This window comes from Penicillium mononematosum (assembly GCF_028829835.1).
Source record: "Penicillium mononematosum strain IBT 11891 chromosome Unknown utg000002l:1.0-8112719.0:1.0-8118358.0, whole genome shotgun sequence".
Classification (NCBI taxonomy): domain Eukaryota; kingdom Fungi; phylum Ascomycota; class Eurotiomycetes; order Eurotiales; family Aspergillaceae; genus Penicillium; species Penicillium mononematosum.
Window position 1 is genome coordinate 4,465,514 of NW_026643272.1, and position 20,608 is coordinate 4,486,121.

The 20,608-nt window shown below is 50.8% G+C and overlaps 10 protein-coding genes across 10 annotated transcripts; 6 read left to right on the forward strand and 4 right to left on the reverse strand.

Moving 5' to 3' along the window:
* Nucleotides 1-312: 312 nt before the first annotated feature.
* On the forward strand, nucleotides 313-2,014 carry N7519_003487 (putative proline permease; the record flags this gene model as incomplete). Its single annotated transcript, XM_057290265.1, is given in 3 exon segments — nucleotides 313-647; nucleotides 707-1,210; nucleotides 1,228-2,014. 3 exon segments carry the CDS (start codon nucleotides 313-315, stop codon nucleotides 2,012-2,014), a joined length of 1,626 nt encoding a protein of 541 aa, XP_057151467.1.
* A 339-nt stretch (nucleotides 2,015-2,353) lies between these two features.
* On the forward strand, nucleotides 2,354-3,387 carry N7519_003488 (class I SAM-dependent methyltransferase; the record flags this gene model as incomplete). Its single annotated transcript, XM_057290266.1, has 2 exons — nucleotides 2,354-2,543; nucleotides 2,633-3,387. The coding sequence occupies 2 exons, from the start codon at nucleotides 2,354-2,356 to the stop codon at nucleotides 3,385-3,387; spliced, it is 945 nt and encodes a 314-aa protein (XP_057151468.1).
* Nucleotides 3,388-3,688: 301 nt separating this feature from the next.
* Nucleotides 3,689-5,117, reverse strand: N7519_003489 (uncharacterized protein; the record flags this gene model as incomplete). The annotated part of the gene is made up of 2 exons (XM_057290267.1): nucleotides 3,689-4,633; nucleotides 4,749-5,117. The coding sequence occupies 2 exons, from the start codon at nucleotides 5,115-5,117 to the stop codon at nucleotides 3,689-3,691; spliced, it is 1,314 nt and encodes a 437-aa protein (XP_057151469.1).
* A 740-nt stretch (nucleotides 5,118-5,857) lies between these two features.
* N7519_003490 (nicotinamide/nicotinic acid mononucleotide adenylyltransferase) lies at nucleotides 5,858-6,837 on the reverse strand (the record flags this gene model as incomplete). Its single annotated transcript, XM_057290268.1, has 3 exons — nucleotides 5,858-6,115; nucleotides 6,185-6,458; nucleotides 6,527-6,837. The coding sequence occupies 3 exons, from the start codon at nucleotides 6,835-6,837 to the stop codon at nucleotides 5,858-5,860; spliced, it is 843 nt and encodes a 280-aa protein (XP_057151470.1).
* Nucleotides 6,838-8,412: 1,575 nt separating this feature from the next.
* On the forward strand, nucleotides 8,413-13,985 carry N7519_003491 (HECT-type E3 ubiquitin transferase UFD4; the record flags this gene model as incomplete). Its single annotated transcript, XM_057290269.1, has 5 exons — nucleotides 8,413-8,696; nucleotides 8,756-8,835; nucleotides 8,919-13,144; nucleotides 13,173-13,734; nucleotides 13,789-13,985. 5 exons carry the CDS (start codon nucleotides 8,413-8,415, stop codon nucleotides 13,983-13,985), a joined length of 5,349 nt encoding a protein of 1,782 aa, XP_057151471.1.
* Nucleotides 13,986-14,070: 85 nt separating this feature from the next.
* N7519_003492 (uncharacterized protein) lies at nucleotides 14,071-14,330 on the forward strand (the record flags this gene model as incomplete). Its single annotated transcript, XM_057290270.1, is given in 2 exon segments — nucleotides 14,071-14,209; nucleotides 14,221-14,330. 2 exon segments carry the CDS (start codon nucleotides 14,071-14,073, stop codon nucleotides 14,328-14,330), a joined length of 249 nt encoding a protein of 82 aa, XP_057151472.1.
* Nucleotides 14,331-14,471: 141 nt separating this feature from the next.
* On the forward strand, nucleotides 14,472-15,343 carry N7519_003493 (uncharacterized protein; the record flags this gene model as incomplete). Its single annotated transcript, XM_057290271.1, has 4 exons — nucleotides 14,472-14,525; nucleotides 14,589-14,630; nucleotides 14,694-15,152; nucleotides 15,227-15,343. 4 exons carry the CDS (start codon nucleotides 14,472-14,474, stop codon nucleotides 15,341-15,343), a joined length of 672 nt encoding a protein of 223 aa, XP_057151473.1.
* Nucleotides 15,344-15,466: 123 nt separating this feature from the next.
* On the reverse strand, nucleotides 15,467-16,177 carry N7519_003494 (PaaI family thioesterase; the record flags this gene model as incomplete). Its single annotated transcript, XM_057290272.1, has 2 exons — nucleotides 15,467-15,493; nucleotides 15,551-16,177. 2 exons carry the CDS (start codon nucleotides 16,175-16,177, stop codon nucleotides 15,467-15,469), a joined length of 654 nt encoding a protein of 217 aa, XP_057151474.1.
* Nucleotides 16,178-17,095: 918 nt separating this feature from the next.
* Nucleotides 17,096-17,888, forward strand: N7519_003495 (uncharacterized protein; the record flags this gene model as incomplete). Its single annotated transcript, XM_057290273.1, has 2 exons — nucleotides 17,096-17,560; nucleotides 17,646-17,888. 2 exons carry the CDS (start codon nucleotides 17,096-17,098, stop codon nucleotides 17,886-17,888), a joined length of 708 nt encoding a protein of 235 aa, XP_057151475.1.
* Nucleotides 17,889-19,033: 1,145 nt separating this feature from the next.
* On the reverse strand, nucleotides 19,034-20,516 carry N7519_003496 (URC4/urg3 family protein; the record flags this gene model as incomplete). The annotated part of the gene is made up of 4 exons (XM_057290274.1): nucleotides 19,034-19,662; nucleotides 19,742-19,915; nucleotides 19,963-20,290; nucleotides 20,361-20,516. 4 exons carry the CDS (start codon nucleotides 20,514-20,516, stop codon nucleotides 19,034-19,036), a joined length of 1,287 nt encoding a protein of 428 aa, XP_057151476.1.
* Nucleotides 20,517-20,608: the final 92 nt, after the last annotated feature.

The window sequence follows — 20,608 nt, forward strand, 5'->3', positions numbered from 1 at the left end:
GTCAACCACCATTTAATCCCTGATAAGCTTATCACTTGGCATATCTACAAGGTTTAGTATCGCCTTCTCCTCCCCTTTTTGGGGTCATCCCGTCTTCTCTAATCCTAATATCTCTCTTATCAGTGGTCTTTGGGTCTCGTGTATCATGCTCTTGGCACTTTTGCTTAGATATTGCATGATCAACATGTATACCGTCTTTATCAACAACGTTAGCTCCGCACGCTCTTGACCCCAATGTCGGTGCGCATATAAAGAGTCACGTCCCCCGCCTCTAGACTTAGAGTAAAATCCTAGCCCCAGTAGTATTTCGCTATGGAGAAGAAACTTTCTACAGACGTTTCCGTGCCCGAGGATACTAGCCCGGGCGATGTTTTACCCTACCGACAGACACAGCGCGGTCTGACATCCCGACATGTGCAACTAATGGCCATCGGAGGTTCAATCGGAACTGGGCTTTTCGTCGGTATTGGATCCTATCTGCGAGATGCCGGTCCGCTGTCTGTGTTCCTTGGGTATCTTATCTGGGGATGTCTCTTTATCTTGCCTGTCAATCTGTGTGTTGGAGAAATGGCTGCATATCTCCCTATTCGTGGGTCGATCTTTGAGCTCGCTGCCCGGTTTATTGACCCGGCATTTGGGTTTGCTATGTAAGTCCTTCCATGCCCTATCTTGCTTTGCTTTATGGTGCTGATACTAACTCTTCTAGGGGCTGGGTATATTTCTATGGCGGTGTGATGCTAGTTTGTACAGAGTACTCTGCAGTCGCAACAATCATGCAATACTGGAACACGAGCGTCAATCCTGCCGTTTGGGTAGCCATGGCGCTGATTGTTTGCACAATCCTCAACCTTGTTTCCGTGAGATGGTACGGCGAGAGCGAGTTCGTCCTAGCATCGACCAAAATCCTTCTCCTTATTGGACTTATCCTCCTCACCTTCATCACAATGGTTGGAGGAAACCCCAAGCACGATGCCTACGGTTTCCGTAATTGGACCGAGGGTGTCATGTTCGAGTACTATACCGAGGGCACCACGGGCCGATTCTTGGGCTTCTTCTCCGTCATGGTCTATGCTGCCTTCTCCGTCGCTGGACCTGATCTGCCAGCCCTAGCCGCAGGAGAGATCCAGAACCCACGAAGTGACCATCCCCCGAGTTGCGAAGATGACATTCTGGCGCATCGTGGGATTCTATGTCGTCGGAGTCCTGAGCAGTAGGCATCATCTGCAGCCCGCGCGACCCACGTCTCATGTCCGCGATTGATGACGGTGCCGCTGGCTCCGCCGCTTCACCTTGGGTTATCGGAATCGAGAACCTCGGAATTACGGGCCTGCCGGATCTGATCAACTTTCTGATTTTGTTATCAGGCTGGTCATGTGGCAATGCCTACCTTTACAGCTCTAGCCGAACACTCTACTCTCTCGCTCGTGATGGCCAAGCGCCGAAGTTCCTTTTGAAATGCACTGCATCCGGCATCCCCATCAACTGTGTCATCACGGTATCTGTTTTGTCTTGCATTACCTTCCTCGTGGCTAGTACCTCTTCCGTCGAGGTGTTCTTCTGGTTCGTCGATCTGACCACCATCGCCTTCGTGCTCACCTACACCGGCATGGTCTGCGTCTTCATCGCCTGGTACCGCGCCATGAAAGCGCAAGGAATTGACCGCAAGTCATTCGTCCCATGGGCTGCTCCGTTCCAGCCATACGGAGCTATTCTCGCTATCATTATTGGCTGCGCTACTGCTGTCTTCAATGGCTTCTCTGTCTTCAAGCCTTTCAGTGTGCAAGGCTTCATCACTTCGTATTTCGGTCTGGCGTTCTGGATCGTCATGTTTGTATTCTGGAAGGTGTATCATCGGAGTTCCTTCGTGAAAGTTGCAGAGGCAGATCTGTACTCTGGGAAGGCGGAGATCGATGAAGAGTGCAAGATCTGGGAAGAAGGTGGGTGGGCGGAACGGCGGAAGGAGGAGCTGGCTAACATGCATTGGGCCCGGCGAGTATGGGAGAAAATGTGGTGATTATCTACATGCTTGGTGTTTGGTTTGTATATATACGTCTATCTTATTCCTGAATTTATCTGCTATTTCCAGAACAGCAAAATGCTCATCAAAATAGCATATAATGGCACTCGGCAAAGATACTTGTAAAACAGAGACTCCAATTGACAATTGTAAAGTCTTAATGTCTTTCTGCAACTAAATAGGTGTCATAGTTGTGGTGCCATACAATTACACACTCTGATTGGTTGGCGCGGATGATGCTTAGGGGCACGCACCGGTGGGGACCCCGACAAGAAAAGAAAAGTTGCCCGGTTCACATGGGCAAGCTTCTCCAGACTCACGAACACCAATTCCACCATGTCCACCATGTCAACTCGCTCCGCCTGGCGAGCTTTGCACTACAGTGCCAAGCGTCGCGCTTTCCAACCTTCCACCCCCTACCGTTGTTTCTCCTGTGCCAATCGCGCCCAGGAGCAGAAGACAGACAATGATCGCATGACACACTTCGGCTTCACCAACGTGCCCGAGTCAGAGAAGGAGTCACGAGGTAAGGGTTCACCATCCCCCTATCCAATTGACCACCATCTCAATCCGACCAAACCCGAACCCATAACTAACCACCAACACCCCCTACAGTCGGCGCCGTTTTCAGCTCCGTAGCAGCCTCCTACGACCGCATGAACGACCTAATGTCCCTCGGCATCCACCGCCTGTGGAAGGACCACTTCGTGCGATCCCTGAACCCAGGCTCCTGCCTACCCGCCATGACCGCCGACCAGCGCGGCTGGAACATCCTGGACATCGCCGGCGGGACCGGCGACATCGCCTTCCGCATGCTGGACCACGCCACGAACGTCAACCACGACATGGAGACCCGCGTGACGATCAGCGATATCAACGCGGACATGCTGGCCGAGGGCCGGAAGCGCTCGCTCGACACCCCCTACTACAACACGTCGCGACTGGACTTTGTCGAGGCGAACGCTGAGCACATGCCGCATATCCCCGATTCCTCGGTGGATCTGTACACGGTTGTTTTTGGAATCCGGAACTTCACGGATAAGCAGGCTGCGCTGAATGAGGCATATCGTGTCCTCAAGCCTGGTGGTGTCTTTGCCTGCATGGAGTTCAGTAAGGTTGATAACCCGGTTCTGGACGGTATCTATAAGCACTGGAACTTTAGTGCTATCCCGCTTATTGGTCAGGTTGTGGCTGGTGACCGTGATAGTTATCAGTATCTCGTTGAGAGTATTGAGCGTTTCCCCAGTCAGGAGGAGTTTAGGGGTATGATTCAGAAGGCTGGGTTTATGATTCCTGGTCAGGGCTTTGAGAACCTTACGGGTGGTATTGCTGCTATCCATAAGGGTATTAAGCCCATTGCTAAGGCTTGATTGTGGAGGGGTTGCTGTGTCGTGTGGGAGATGGTGTTTCTGTACTATATAGGCCTGGGACTTTGCATACTGATTGTATTACCAAGGAATATCATTGGCGTTAATTTGCACCGTATATGAATCCGCCTTGGCTGTGAGGCTTGGGATTCGGTTGTAAATGTGCATCTAAAAAGTATGTATGCGAAGAGAAACAAGGCTGTGTGGGCGTAACATCGTCATCCGGATGCGTGATAATGCAAACGATATGTAAGATCAAGTGAGTATATCCAAGAAGGAGAAAACTGCGTGCTTTTCAGCCATGTCATCCGTCCAATAGATCCTCTGCCTCCATCAACCCCAGGAAACTGCCGGGAGAGGTCATATCCTTCACGACAGCAACGACAGTTACTGGGTCTGATCTATTTCGAGATTCAGAAACAGTATGTCGGATTTCAGCGAGGGGTGTTGAATCTGGTACCAAGAGCCATTTACTTCGAGGTACAACGAATGGAGTACTGGGGTTCTTGGCCATGACCTCAGACACACACATATCCATATCTCCAGTAGGAGAAAGGAGAGCACGAATGCGCCGAGGAGGGATTATTTCGGACGGTGACAACAGCACCCATGATTTGGCGTTGGGATGTTGGATGGCTGTGAGAAGGATATCGAGAAGTTTGACATCGCCGGGTGACTGCGATGAAGACGGAGGGGCAGTGGGGATTTGGTCTAGCGGGACCAGCATATCTCGAGAAATGACGCGCTGTTCCGGTGGCGACTGTAAAGTGAAAGGAGGGATCAACTGAGTATTCGTGATTTCCTCCCACGGAAGAGACACAGACGACGTCGGAGAGTCAAATGTCCTCGTTGACATGCCACTGGAAGGCGTGGTCAGCGGTGTCTCAGCTGCCGCCGCTCCAATGGCACCACCAGGATGGAACCCACGGAAGACTTCTGCAGGGCTCTTCCCAGTGGCAGTGTGCAGCTTCCGGGCCGTAGCAATAGCCAGCGCATCGCCCAGCGACAAGGCCACTGTCGTGGACGACGTGGGTGCACGCACACCGAAAGAAGCCTCCTCATCCTCATGAATCGGGGCGGGTAAAAGAATGCCCATTCCCAAAGGGCCATGCAACGAGAGAAGCGGACATGACGCTGGATGTGTATGCGATGTAAGAGCGATCACCGGGACAGTAGCAGGAAGATGCGGAAGCAGAGATAAAAGTTCAGGCGAGCGACCAGAGAAGGATATAAGAAGAACCGTATCATTCTGGATCCACCAGGTCAGTATCAGAGTCTCGAATGTCTCATTAAAAGCCAAGCGATCGCGCCGTGATTGTGATTCCAAAGCACGCATCTGCAGGCGTAGGCGCAGGTGGGCTTACCGGCCGAACCAATCCCAGATCGCCATGCAAGGCTTCAGTCGGATGCAGGAACGCGCTGTATACGCCCAGACTATTCATCGTAGCCTCGATTTTTCGTCCGACCTTCCCACTTTTCCCGACCCCGCAAACGACCAGTTTCCCACCCTCGCGCACGCTCTGCGTAATTCGATCCACGGCCCGGGCGAGATCGTGCTGCGCTCGCGCATCGGTCTGGTAGATGTGCTCGAGGTGAGCGAGGGCTGCTCGCTCGGTTGAGATCACATGGATTGCTGTTACTACCGATGAGACATCTTTTGGTGCTGGTGGATCGGATGAAATAGGAGGTGTGAGAGGCCACGAGGGTTGGGCGGGTTCTTCGAATATTGACATGGCGGGTTCTCAATGTCTATAGCATGATTGGAAGTAAGAGGAATTTATGAGACAAATGGTCTCTTCGCACGCCCGGCTAAGTCGAGGCCGAGGATCAAAGATCAGTCGATAACGGAAGATAACGAGTGATCGGAGATCGGTGTTTTTCGTGAGCGGGAATTATTACTACTTAGGTACTTACATACATGTAGTCTTTTGAGGGGAAATTTGATTTATTAATGTAAATACCCCTTTCTGACATTGATTTAATGCCAGTATGCATAGCCCCGTCTAACCCCGTCTAATAAGATGGTGTCATTCTTTGCTACAATGGTGAATGTGGAGGCGATCTACTTGCCTATTCGAGTATTTCCGAGGCCGATGCATAGAATAGAAGAGAACACTTGAATATTAATTTGAACAAATTTTGAGCAATTGACGTCTAACCCAGGAGGTCTATTGTGTCTCCATATGTACAGAGGGTATAACCAACAAAAGAAGAAAGAAAGCAAGCCCGAAGATAATAGTATGTACATCCGGTTGGCCGCGGGGTAATTGCAAGATTCTCCCGGTAATAACTTCTAGCAAGGACAAAGGCCAACATGTCTAGAACTCAAAGGTACTCCACAAACTCCAGCCAAAAAAAAAACATCTGTCGCACAGGAAAGGACAGAAGGTAGGGGTATCGCATCAGGATGTCGCGTCGCTAGGGGTCATTATGAGTATGCCTCAACAGGCAATAATAGATCGTCGTATCATCCTTATCGACCCTCCTGTTTCTCTTTCCCCTTCTCTGTCGTGCCATCATCCTCGTATAGATGATGCTGCTCAATGTAATGAATGACTGGAACTGGGATAAGGTAGCGCACACTCATCTCACGCCGCAAGAAGAGTCGGATCTTTGTGCTGCTAACATCATTCTGAATGAGCTGCTGGATAACATGGATGTTGTCCTTCCAGGGCTGCAAACTGGCTAAGGCTTCATCGATATCTGTGCCACTGCGCTCCACAATGAAAGACTGAGAGCCGTGTTAGCGATCCATCTCTCAAGCGCGGGATGAACGGGGTCGATGTTCAAGGAGACTTACGCCGTATTTGCCTAGAATGTGATCCAGATCCTTCTCACTCCATACACCTGGTGTGGACATGGTATGGATCAGATCCGCCCCGGCTAGCAGAGCAATGCGAACGGGCTTCCGGGTTCCATTTCCGGCGTCCACCCCCTCACGGACCACGTTGATTTCATGATCAAAATGATCCAGCACCACAGCAGTTGGCTGATAGGCCTTCTGAGTTGGCTCCCATGTGTCCACCATCAACCAGTCGGAGGTTTGCTCGACTGCGAGTTGGCACATCGCAACCCTATAGATCAATCCCTGTTAGCTTTCGAGAACGGCTAGACCCCATAGAATAAATGCAAAGTCCCTTACCGATGCTCTGCACTAGCTAGACCAGCCTTGCGATAGGCATCCGACACCGGCGACAGATATCCTCCAATGAGTTCAAAGTCGGTGCTGAATCTGACGTGATCGGCGGCCATTTCGAACATTCGCAGGTGTAAATAAGTAATTGGCGAGAAGGAACCACAAGCGACCAGCAAGAGAGGGGTCTTTTCTGGATCGCTCATCGTGCGCTTGAGGCGATACTCCGGGAAGGTGTACTCCTCCATCGGAGCGGGGGTGATATCGGCGGGTATTTGGTGGACATCATCGCTCTGCCCGCCGACCATTTCGATTGCCATGGTGGAGAGATAAGTAGAAGAATATACCCCTAGAGGATCTTGAATTCCGGGGAAAATAAAAGAGTATGGGGTTCGGAGAAAGGCGGGGGAGTTGAAAAGTGAAGAGATGAATTTCTATTGCGGCGGGGGGGGCAAACCGGAGGCGGCAAGAGAATGCGCCGGAGAAGGCGAACGTATGAAAGTTCAAAAAGGTGAAAGATGAAATGTGTGAAATATGTTTCCTTTTGCCTTCCAAGGTTGTTTACTTTTTTTTTTTCCTCTCTCTATCAGGTTCCAGCCCTGGAATTCCGTGATTAAAAATTGCAACCTCGGTGAGTCAATCGAGTTCTATTCGGCGTCTCTCCGTGATCCGGATCGAACGCCGTTACTTTCCATTTTGAGGACATCTGGAGTTAAGGGAATATATATATGTAGGTTCATGGAGTTAACAGCTTAATAAAGTTCATTTAGCTCTCAAGGTCCTTATTTAATTTTTACCTAGGTACGGAGTAGTTCTTGGGGTTTTCACTGAGTGCTATATAGTGCTCAATGTACTCCATACGGAGTACTTGTATGAATGGCTTTTGACCCTCAACCCAATAATTGCACATCAAATACACATACACATACCATAAACATATAAAGACACAAAGGGATCCCTTGCGGTATTTATTGCCACCTGCACTATCAGGTCTCGGGCCCTCCGTGCCCAATATCCAGGCAAGATGCCAATGTGCAGAGAATAGAGTAAGTCATGAAGTACGGAGTAATTGTGCAATAAATCATTCTAGTATATGAGTATATACACTAGTAGATATAATAGATATGAAACCACCTAATTATATATATATATGTAATAATCAGTGAGTTCGTATGTAGTCAAGTATATAAGTACCTGGTTAGATCATCGAATGTTGCACTTCCGCCGCCTGACGCTCCCCCCAATTCCATTCACAACCACGTCAAACCAACTTTCCTTTTCTTTTTCCCCCTTATCCTTAACCCCCCATCGAAAAAAAAATCTCATCTCCTGTGCGACTGGAATTGGTAATCGTTCTTTTCTTCCAAGACTGTGATCTCATAGCCTCAACGGCAACAGTGACAGCTACCCGAAACATCGTTCTCGCCAGCCCTCTCGGCTAGCCATAGCGGATGGCGGGTTAAAAACGGTGACCACTCAATTGAGCTTCCCATACCCGATAACTTATGGCCAGGCAAAGGCCGTCCGCCAACCGCCAGGACCCTCTCGAGGATTATCCCGCCCCCGCAGGCACTTCGGCCTCTTCTCCCTGAGGTAGTTTCCCCGTTCTCTCCGCCTTGTACACTCATCGCCTAGAGGTTCAGACTCATCTTCCGTGGACTCTCACGAATCTGTTGATCACTGAGCTCTCGTACCCTTCGTTTATCCCCTGGGTTGTTAAGTTGATGGTCCGCAGTTCATCGGGATCATCATCGCTTCTACATTTCTAGATTCGTCATCTGTCTACCCAACTATCTGCTTATCGCTTTGACCATCCCGGTCTTCGTTTTTCCGTCATTCTCTTTCTTCAGGCCCTGATATCGTCACACGTAATTACAAAAAAAGATCACTTTCTCATGTCATCCAGAATAACTCGCTCCTCCGCGAGACTCGCCACAGACCCTCCACCTGCTGAGTCCGGTACACCGCTACAAACCGCCGGCTCAACCTCATCCCGGAAACGCAAGGCATCTTCCCGCCACGACCGACAAGCAGACGCCCCGATACAACCAGCACCGCCGTCACCCAAACGGAAAACCAAGCGACCGCGGACTGCAGCATCCCAAACAGCTCCATCTACTGGTTCTGTTGCTGCACCCCGTCGAGGCGCCCGCAGCCGTCCAGCCATGTCACAACCGGGGTAGGTGATGACGTACAGCGATGAATAGGAGTCAGGGCTAACTTCATCTTCTTACGTAGACCGTCATCTCGACCGTCGGAGGAATCATCCAAATCGACGACCTCTCCCCAACCATCGAGGCGAAAGTCCAATCGAAACGGTGAGTTCCATGGGAATCGGCCATGTAACCCAATAATTGGTGTCTAGACATAATAGTTACTGATACCGTCTCCTTATTTATAGATCGACCTGCGACCACACAGTCTCCACCACCCCGACGCTCGAAGAAGCGTTCCGCCAAACCAAATGCCGATGTTGTGATGAGAGATGCGGAGGAGGAAATAGAGCAGGAAGAACACCAGGAAGAACATCAAGGATCACAGACGGGAGAGAGCAACGATGGTACTAACCCCTCGGCGTTTGGTGATGATGATATGGATCCGTTCCACAGCAGCCTGTTCGGTGGCCGAGGCCCCATGGGACTCCAGAGCACTCTGCGTGCGCTTACTGGCATGATGAGCGGCATGTCCTCACGTCTTCGAGATATCCTCTCCAACTTGAGAGCAAAAGATGATCCATCTCTCCAACTGATCGCCCTGCAAGAGCTGTCGGATCTCTTGCTTGTCTCGAACGAGGATAACCTCTCTGGTCAATTTTCACCGGATCCGTACGTGAAGGAGCTCGTGGCTCTGATGCAACCGAACCAGTTCGGCGAAGAGAATCCCGAGATTATGCTTCTTGCATGTCGCTCTCTCGCGAATCTAATGGAGGCCCTGCGGGGCTCCGTGGCGAATGTTGTATATGGTGGTGCTGTACCCATCCTTTGTCAAAAGCTGCTTGATATACAGTTCATCGACCTAGCTGAGCAGGCGTTGAGTACTTTGGCCAAGATTTCCGTCGACTTCCCAGCCTCAATTGTCCGAGAAGGTGGTTTGACCGCTTGCCTGACATATCTGGATTTCTTCCCAACCAGCACTCAACGCACAGCAGTCAGTACGGCCGCCAACTGCTGTCGTAACCTTCCCCATGACTCGTTCCCCGTGGTGCGGGATGTAATGCCCACTCTACTCAACGTCCTGTCTAGCAATGACCCTAAGGTCGTGGAGCAAGGGTGCCTATGCGTATCGCGGATAGTCGAGAGCTTCAAGCACCGACCTGAGAACCTGGAGGAGCTGATTGAGCCTGAGATGCTCAAGGCCGTTCTTCGGCTACTACTGCCAGGAACGACGAATCTGATCGGACCCCATATCCACACGCAATTCCTTAGGGTATTGGCAATTGTGTCGAAAACAAGCCCACGATTGTCGAATGAACTTCTCAAGATGGATGTAGTGGATACGCTTTACCAAATTTTGACCGGCGTATCACCACCACGTGATGTGGATAGCACGGCCGTCAAGATGGACAGCGTGCTAGTTATGCAAGCATTGATTCATCGGCCTCGCGAACAAGTATTTGAAACCCTCAACGTCATCTGCGAGCTACTGCCTGGTGTTCCAAGTCGCGATGCCTCAAAGACCGATAACCTTCTAAGTTCATACTTTGATAGCCACATGTCCATCGGACTGAGGTCGCCCAAAACTAAAGAGGCAGTGGAGGAGAGGCGGTCCTTGCTCGCCAACTGCAAGACTGAGCTTAAGCGTTTCGCGATGATTCTGTTCCCAACTTTGACCGATGCCTACTCGAGCACGGTCAATCTTCATGTCCGCCAGAAAGTCCTGATTGCACAGCTGAAGATGCTACACATTCTCGAGCCTTCTTTGATTGAAGACGCCCTGCGCACAGTTCCTTATGCTTCGTTCTTGGCTGCTATCCTGTCCCAGAAAGACCACCCGTCTCTCGTGTCTTTGGCTCTACGCTGCGCTGAGCTATTGTTCCAGCGACTTGAACATGTTTATCAGCATCAATTCCACCGTGAAGGAGTGATCTCAGCCATCATCAAACTATCCGAAGGTTCTCTGTCAGGAGACCAGGAGAACATGGATTCATCCGATCCCACACATCTAAATACAACCACAGATCCATCGCGCGGCGCCAATATCGGAGAGACTGGAGCTGGCGGAGATGATGAGGATGAGGATGATGAAGCCGATGACTATGACGACGAGGATGGCGAGGAGGACGACCACGACGACATGTCTGATTCCGAGGATGACTTCATGGCGGGCCCGCGCAGTCTACAAAAGATGGACAATGCGCTAAACGACGTAGTTATCCGAGATGCGCAAGCTTTCCTCGAGGTCTATGAAGCAAGCCATGGAGAAACCGTTCGAGCAGAGGCACTGAGGATCTTGACAGCACTGAAAACTCTCGCCTCTGAAATTAAGTCGCGCTATTCTCGTGGCGGCGAGGGTGGTTTCCCCTTATTTAAACAGCTGGCGTCATACTTTGATGGAGACGCCTTGGAGAGCATTACCAGCTCGGAATTGCTTAACTCCGGCATCATAGAGGTTCTTCTCTGTGTCCTAGGTAACTTCCAAGCGCCTTCTATTCGCGATGCTAGAGCCGACTTCCTACGAGCGTTCATGGGTGTTTCAATCTCAGACAGAGCTCAAAGCCAGAGCACAGCTACGACACCTTTCAGCGTACTTATCCGCAAGTTGCAAGACCTGCTTAGCAGGACGGAGCATTTCGAAGTCCTCACAGTCAGCCACAATTCGCTGGAGAATACCCGCAGCAATGCCGCCTACATGCTGAGCAAACAGCTCCGACTGAAGCTGGTTGCCGACGAAGAGTCCGAAGTTCCTCGTCCTTATCGCAACATCATGGTATCAATCCATGCTATTGCCACATTCAAGGCCTTGGACGACTTCCTTCATCCCAGAATCGCCGTGGCAGAAAAGCCTCGCCCCTCACGAACCAGGGACTCGATTCTCTCCCAAATTGCCAATGCATCCCGACTTCGTGAACAGCTGGCTTCAGGGTCTGGGATGAACCTCCCAAGCCACACAGGGGGCCCTAATGACACTATTGCCGACTCTACAGACGGCACCTATGATCGCTCAGCTGGCCACCCGCGTCATCAATCAGACCGGATTCAAGAGGATGAAGACGAAGACCACGAGGACGAGCCCCTCGAGTGCGCAGATGAAAGGCAACTGACCGACGAAGAAGAAGAAGACGGCGGCGACGAAGACGAGGAGGAAGAACTCAATGCCATTGTTGATGATCTCGATGAGGATATGGAAAATGACACTAGCTCTGACCCTTCGGCAGTCAATATGGAGGTGGCATCCTCGGGCAAGGTCACAGCTCGCAAAGAGGATGGTACCCGAGTTGGAACTCCCTCCCAGACGGCTGCATCCAAACCTTCATCATCAACTCCTGCTGCTGCTGCTCCCCCCACCCGCATGCGCAATAACTCGCTCGCCACTGCCGGGCGCCCCTTCTCATCTTATGCCGCTGCGATGGCCTCTGTGCCTCAGGATTGGCACCTTGAGTTTTTCGTAGATGGCAAGCCCGTTACTAATGAGACGACTATCTACCGTGGTGTTCATCACGACCGCGAGGACTTGGACGAGAGTAGTGCCAAGAACGTCTGGTCTGCAGTCCACACCATCACATTTAAGCGCGTCCTCGGCCCTCCACCACCAGAGCCCTCAACCCTCACACCGACCACTCAGGCTGCATCTGAGGGTGATACTCTCCAGATCCCAGCCTCTCTCGACAAAGACCCCACTACTTCATCCATCATTCGCCTGCTTCGTGTTTTACACGAAATGAACGCAACTATTGATGATATCTTGACCGATAGCAAAGACACTGCCACTATCACCTCAGAGCCCCTGGCCCAATTCATTAACACGAAGCTCACGGCTAAGATCAACCGCCAACTCGAGGAGCCTTTGATTGTGGCTAGTGACTGCCTTCCGAGTTGGAGTGAAGACTTAGCCAGGCTTTTCTCCTTCTTGTTCCCGTTCGAGACAAGGCATCTATTCCTGCAGTCAACTGCATTCGGCTATTCACGGGCAATGATGAGATGGCAAAATTCCCAAAATGGCGAGGACAGCCGACGGGACTTGCGCCGCGATGATCGCCCATTCCTTGGGCGGCTGCAGCGCCAAAAAGTGCGGATCTCTCGTTCGCGTATCCTTGACTCGGCACTAAAGGTCATGGAACTCTATGGGTCTTCCCCCAGCATTCTCGAGGTTGAATACTTCGAAGAAGTTGGTACTGGATTGGGACCGACTCTTGAATTCTACTCTACTGTTTCCAGAGAGTTCTCCAAGAAGAAGCTGAAGATCTGGAGAGACACAGATGGGAGCTCTGGTACAGAATATGCATTTGGCAAGCGCGGTCTGTTCCCAGCGCCGATGAGTGATCAACAAGCAGCCCAAGAGATCGGGAAGAAGCAGTTGAACATCTTCAAGGTACTAGGAAAGTTCGTGGCCCGCTCGATGCTTGACTCCCGGATCATCGACATTTCATTTAATCCAGCGTTCTTCCGTATCGCGGATACCCTGTCGTCAGTGGCACCATCCCTGAGGCACTGTCAAGCTGGTTGATCAGGACCTCGCGAAATCCTTGTTCATGCTCAAAGAATTTGTCAATGCCAAAAACGCCGTTGAGACAAACAAGTCGCTTTCGCCAGCCCAGAAAATCGAGGCGGTGCAAAACATCACCGTCCACGGCGCCCATGTTGACGACCTGGGTTTGGACTTCACTCTACCTGGATATCCCGCTATTGAGTTGATTCCTGGTGGCACCGACGTGCCGTTGACAATCGAAAATGTTGACATTTACATCGAACGGGTGATCGACATGACCTTGGGCAGCGGTGTCCGGCGCCAGGTGGATGCCTTCCGGGCTGGGTTCTCACAAGTCTTCCCCTTCTCCTCCCTTCGTGCTTTCACTCCAAGTGAGCTTGTCATGCTTTTCGGACAAGCGGAGGAGGATTGGTCAATCGAGACCTTGATGGACTCTATCAAGGCCGATCATGGGTTCAACATGGACAGCCGGAGTGTGCGTAACCTTCTGCAGACTATGAGCGAGCTGGACCACCAGCAGCGCCGCGATTTCCTTCAGTTTGTCACTGGTAGCCCCAAACTCCCCATTGGAGGTATGTTAATCCCATTTCCCACCGCGTGAAATCCCATTAACATAATCAATTTAGGCTTCAAGAGTCTTACGCCGATCTTCACTGTCGTGTGCCGCCCAAGCGAGCATCCATATACACCAGACGACTATCTCCCCAGTGTGATGACCTGCGTCAACTACCTGAAGTTGCCAGACTATAGCGATCTAGACGTTCTCAAAAAGCGCCTCTCAGTCGCCATCAAAGAAGGCCAAGGAGCTTTCCATCTTTCCTAGACCCAAAACCTCCACTATCTCCTCTGCCCTCTCCTCTCTTTTGCTGGCTTTCATATTTCTCAACTAGGACGAGAAACCATTCACGATGCGACGACGTGCGACTTGTTTCTGCTTTGTTCCTCCCCAATTCCCAAGTTTCCGGACGGGCTGTTTCTCTGTTGTCTTTTCCTTCATATGCCATCTGGGTCGAAAGGCGTCATGGCGGGGGGTTCCTTACGATAGTGGTATTAGATAGCAATGCTCACTCTCTACCTACTGAAACTTGGTGTAGGTTCTCCCATACTGAAGTATCATTTTGTACAAACGCACTGTAGCACAAAGTCTATCCCAATGAAACGTACGTAAAAATGTAGGAATCAATTGCCCCATTAAATATTGTAGCTTTCACATTCCTCCGAGCTCTCCGATGAATCAACCGTGGACAAGATGAAGCATATATTCATCAGATTGCCTCTTGTTGAACGGGACAAATATCTTCCCTATGCCATGGCTGCTCCGCGAGAGATTACCATTGAATGCCTCAACGGCCACTGGGTCCTGGTAATTATACTATGCCCGTTCGAAGATACTAGATTCTAATCGTATCACCGTCTACATGTACAGAACAAGGACCTAACCAGCGAGCCAGACCCGATTCTAAAACTGGTTTGAAACATCTCGGCCATTTCTACTATAAACCCTAAGCTAATCATCCCGTCCTGTCTACAGCAAAAGGTATCTTGGTTGCTCCGCAAGGCCTTCGGATTGGCAACAATATACCTCCACATCTCCCAATACCAAACCCCAGCCTCTGAAACAACTGAACCATCCACACACATTGACTTCAACCAAACAGCCAGTGCAGGTCTGGCCCCGACCGAAGAGAAGCGCATCTTGGATTGGGAAATAAGAGACCACCAGGACTACTTCTTCGGCGAGGTCAAAGCACAGTGTGAATTAGTTCACGGCGCTGTTGATGCAGATGGAATCGTGAGACCTGAATTTGAGTTTCAGACGCCCAATGTCAATGCGCAGATTAAGAAATTCATGCGAGGTGAGATCGAGGTGGATGGGGGTAAATCCGGGGGTTTTATAGTTGAGGATTGGAGTGGAATGGTGGAGGAAGGTCCTGGGCTTTGGGTACATACCTTTGAACGGAATGATAAGTCTGGTTGGACGGCTGAGCAGGTGAGTATTGTAATTTATTGGCATCGTTTGGTTGGTTTAAATGTCATGTCAGAAACTGACTACTTCGGTTACAGATTTGGGGGTTCGAGATGCTTGGGGACTCGCGATACTTCTCTCGTCGAGTGGTGGTCATGACGACGAAGGGAAAATATCTATGTGGGAGGATTGTCTTTGATTTTGTTAGTGCTTAATTGATTTCGGGAATCATGGGAAATTATTAAATCTATCATTTTAATAGTCTATGAATCTATAACTAACTCTATAACTCTATAATCTATACAACGCAAAGGATATCCACTTTCCACAAAGACGCTCTAGCTCGAATAAATCTTCACCATAGACTGTGGAAACTGTTAGCCAAACACGCTTCATGGATATAGAAGAAAGGAATAACTCACGTCCGCAAATTTAGGCTCAATAAACAAAGCCTTAGCCTCAGCAACCATTACCGCACCTTCACTATCCTCCCGGAGCAGACCAGAATCAGCAACAATGCCATGTGAGTCCGCAGAAGGCAAAGCCAAAGGAAGATAAGTCATCCGACCCTCAACCCAAGCCTTCCTACCCTCGACCTTAACCGTCTTTGTGCGCAGCACATACATCCGATCAGGAAGGGCCGGCTTTCGGAAATCCACATTGAGATTAGCCGTCATACCTAGCCCGCTGGGGAAAGCCGCAGAGACACAGCGAGCAAACACCTCATCAAAGAGAACACTGAGCAGACCACCATGGACAAAGCCAGGGTGACCACAGAGATCCTGACCGATGTGGAAGACCGATACAACACTGCTGGCGCGGTCGGCATTCTCGGGCTGTGCTTCGGACTTGCCGGTCGATAGCCACATGTATGGTGCGAATGCAAGCTTGCCTGGACCGGCTAAGCTTCCACCAACGAAGTGATGTTGTCTGATGGGTGGGGGGGATTGCGAGATGGGGACGTGTTTCCCTGTAGGTGCTGTGGGTTTCGCGGAGTTTCTGGACGAGAGGGATTTGAGAAATGAGTGTGTCGAGGTTTGCAGATTCATGGTGTGGTGATTGAGGAGTTGATTGTGACTTGGTATGAGAAAGGAATGAAGGTGATTCTGTTTGGCTTGGTAGTGCCTGGTCGTGAACCACTGCCGACCGTGTTGGGCCTTGTTGGTGAAGACGCGCAATAGGCGCTGCGGGCGAGTATATTCTGAATGGTGAAAGGTTTTGCGATCGGAAAAGCCGACGCGCTGTTTGTGAAATGTTTGACATTTTGGGAAGTATGAAGCCGGTATAGAGTCTAGTTCATGCATGTTAGAGGGGCTTTTTTTAACTGCCGATCGGGGTACATACTGCAGAACAGGCTCAGACTATGTAGTACTTGGTTTTCTTGAGCTTGTAGATCTCACTAGTGCTGTTGATAGTTCGGATGTATGTGATATATGAAGTATACCACACTTGGACTTTTGCAATGACGATGAAAAGAGGATTGTTCTGGTTTAAATAACAGACCCGCCACATCTGAATTGGACCTGTTTCTGCCTTTTTTTTCTTTTTAAAGCCGATTTTTTCTCCTGCTGGACCCATCAGTGGGGCTCAAAAGCCTTGGAACAGCCGATGATCGGACCGGGATGCCAAGACATATAGTTCGGCATGCCGAGAACTATAAGAAGCCGTAGGTCTATATCAATATAGCATCGTATTTCTGCATACTGCATACTTCGGCGGAGGACTGAAGTTCACAATTTATAGTATATCAGATTAGTATAGCATGGTGGCCCTGAACGGGGGTCCTTCCTCGTTGGGGGTTCACGCAACAAAATGCGTTCTCATGGAACAGGACTCACGCTTCTCGTCTCCTCTTCACGCTTTCAATCAACCCATCATTGCAATCCATCTTGCGTATCATCTGTTCTCTTGTATTAGCTTTCGTTCATCATTTTCATCGTCACCACTTATCATCGTACCTCTTCGACATGGATGATGAAACCAACCTCTCTTCTTCGGGCGAGGTCTCTGGGACAGAGACCGTCAGCAACCATGTCGGTCCTGGTGTGAGTAATAATACCCAGACTGTTAACAACCCGTTCAGCACTGGCTTGGGCAATGCAACTCAGGTCAACAACCCGTTCGGCACTGGCATGGGACATGGCGCCCAGGTCAATAACCCGTTTGGCACTGGCATAATCCATGGCACGCAGATCAGCAACCCGTTCGGATCTGGCACGATCAATGGCTCGCATGCCACCAACAACCCGTTTGGCTCTAGTATGAGCAACGGCCCTCGGGCTGCCAACAACCCCTTTCGTTCTGGAGTGGGCCATGCCCCCCAGACTACCAACCCTTTCCGCTCTGGCTGGGTAACCCCTCCCAGACCAACAACCCTTTCGGCTCTGGCGTGGGTACAGTCCCCCAGACAATCAACAACCCGTTCCGGTCTGGTATGAGCAATGGCTCCCAGACCACCAACAACCCTTTCCGCTCACCAACAACCCTTTCCGCTCTGGCTGGGGGATTCCCTCCCAGACCAGCAATCCTTTTTCTTCTGGAGTGGGCAGTGTCCCCCAGACCATCAACAACCCTTTCCGTCGCACCGCCATCGAGGACGGCCTCTTGACTCCCAATGGGGGACTGACCAACGGTCACTCCCACGGGAACGAATCGCGCGCCCCCCCACCCCACGGACTTCAACCCTCTCTACCGCGCACCGGGCGAGGCCCTCGAGACCAGCCTCGACGCCATCTTGGCGGGGGGCAACGAGGACGCTGACGACTCCAGGGACGGCGACGAGGACGCCCACCTGGACGAGGCGTAGGCAAATAAATGCTTACTTAAATGCAAGGTATGTCTTACATTTCCTTTTTCCCCTGGGCCCCAGTCAGCTTCACTTCATTCTATTATCGCTTTGCACTCACATCAGCTTCATTGCTAACTCACTTTCTTGTCATCTAGGTGCCGGTGAGGAGAGCGGCGGCGGCTTACTCACTGGGTTCCTCCGCCTTGCGGTGCTCCCACCACGCTGACCTCAAGCGTGGTGGGGCACAAATACAATGACGGTGGGGAGAAGGGGGGTGGGGGAGGGGGGGGGAGAGGAGGAAATACTTCTTGTTTGAGTCCCGGGGGAGGAGGGCGATGTACGATTTGGCCCCGCGGCATGGGCCGTTTGCTGTTTGATTCCGGCCTGGGGTCTGACACTGCACTAGGTTCGCCTGGTGTGGTTGTCACCTAGGCTAGGGGTATGCTCATTGGAGCTGTCCCGTTGTGTTGAGTATCCTTTCTGTTTTGAGCGTGTTTGTCTTGAGTTGAGGTGATCACTGATGAATGCAACTTTCATTTCAACTCCACGTTTTGACCTTTTGTTACAAAAGAGGAACGTCAAGACTGGTAGTGTTTCGACCTTGGAAAGCAGAGCACAGTTACGAGACCCGCAATACGATGATACGATGCGAAACGATGCGAAACGATGCGAAACGATGCGAAACGATGCGATGCGAAACAGACCCGCGTTGCCTGAAAGTCGACATTTTGGAACTTGCTCCGGTTACCCTAAATGATTTCACCTTCTATAAACCGGCGGGAAGCAATCCAAGGCCGGCTGGTATACGCAGATATAGCCCGGTCTCAGCAGCTACGGCTTTCTTAAACTCACTGCAAGCAGATCAGGACAGAAATGCTGCACCGATATACTTCTATTCTACTAGAAGTGAATGACCAGCGCCTCGCATATCCAAGAGCCTTATAAAAGATGCTTTATAAAGCGGACTTCGATACCGGCTTCAGTATACGCAGAAGAAGTTCGATCCATATTGTATCGGACCTACAATCTATGTATTTCGGGTTGTGAAAGCCCAAAGTACATTAAGTGGACCAATTATGAAAGGCTATTTATGCATTTGATACTGACAGCATGGCTTCTAGAACAAGGTTCCATCACCAAAGTTCAAGATAGGACTACACTTCGTCTCCGGACGTTTAACCGCCGCAAGCTCACGACCCGCCTTCCAGGAGCCCGCCTCCAACACCTGAGGTAGAGACAACTGGACACCGTCCATGCGAGCAAGGATCTTCGTATGCAACACATCCAGGAGGGCAACGGTCATCGCTCGCCATTCCACAATCTCGTCGTCGCCTGCACCAAATGAGGGCAAGCTACCACCAGAAAGGCTCAACCCCCGCTGCAGTGACTCGGGCTTCAATTCCAGAACTCCCATGTCGACAAACATTCCTCCGTTGCGGTACTCCGGCAGACCAGTCCCCAGCTCGGTATTGGACCATGATACCGAGAGGAGACGAGAGAATGGCACCATCAATGAGTACGCTAGCCATTGGGTCAGCTTATGGAACGGCTGGATGTTGGAGTAGGGTTTCGACTCCGATCCGGCCTGCTGCGAAAGTGCTCGCAGGGGCCACGCATCGCCGATGGGCTGTCCATTAATGTGAGTACGATCGGACGGCCAGATGGGAAGCAGAAGGTGCTGTAGCACGTTCCAAAGATCTCGGTAGTCGAGCTTCCCACTATCATTCGACTTGGCAATGAGGTAGTCTGAATGTTTTGGGAACTGTTTAGTCATTTGATAAAAGGATCCAGGACTAACTGGCCGACATGGCCGCTATGCACTTACCAACAAGATTACCAGGACGACCAGAGGGACCAAAGATATCTTTCAGGTTCACCAAAGACTCGCCGAGTTTACGAAGGATATCCGCACGCGCAGGTACTCCTACCATGGGATTGGCATCGTTGACCTGGAGTCCACGGGATAAGATATCTACATTGATATTGCGCAATGCATCGCCTAGCCGAGTCAGCCAATACCGCATTGAATAAAGAGCAAACTCTTACCATTGACGGTGTGTTTCACCGACGAGTCCTGCCCAGCAAAGTCGCCGTTTAGAAACATGTGCAGGGCTGCAACCGCAATACCTTCGCTTCGATTGAGCGTCAGGCCGCTTTGTGACTCATTGTATTTCCAAAAGTCTCCGGCGCCAGCATCCAAGAGAACGGAGACGAAGAAAAGATCTATCAGCCTGCGTGTCTTTTCGGTGGCGTCACATTTCTCCTCGTCCCATTCAGCCAGAAGAGTGGCTATGCGGGGAACCCCGCCGACTTCGAAATGCTGCCAGCGTCCATGGGGCGGAATTAGGTGATACTTGTCAGGGCCGAAGTCGCGCTATGATAGAGAGTGAGCGTTTTTGTGCTTGGAGCTGTAAGTGTTCACGCTGGGTATGGGTTAGCCCTACCTGAATCAGTTTAAGTACGTAGTCGGTGGCATCTTCCATGCGCTCAGGGTGGTAGTCAAAATGATTCAAACGACCCTCTTCGGCTAGTTTGAGGACGATATGGGCTCTGGTACGGACAGCTTCTAAGCCTAATAGTTCTTGAATTTGGGGGTCCATGGTGATTGAGAGAATGGGAGAGGTGAGTCTGGAGGAGGTCAAGGATGCGCTTTGTATTACTCAGAGCTAGGAAGCGGGGGAACATATGCACT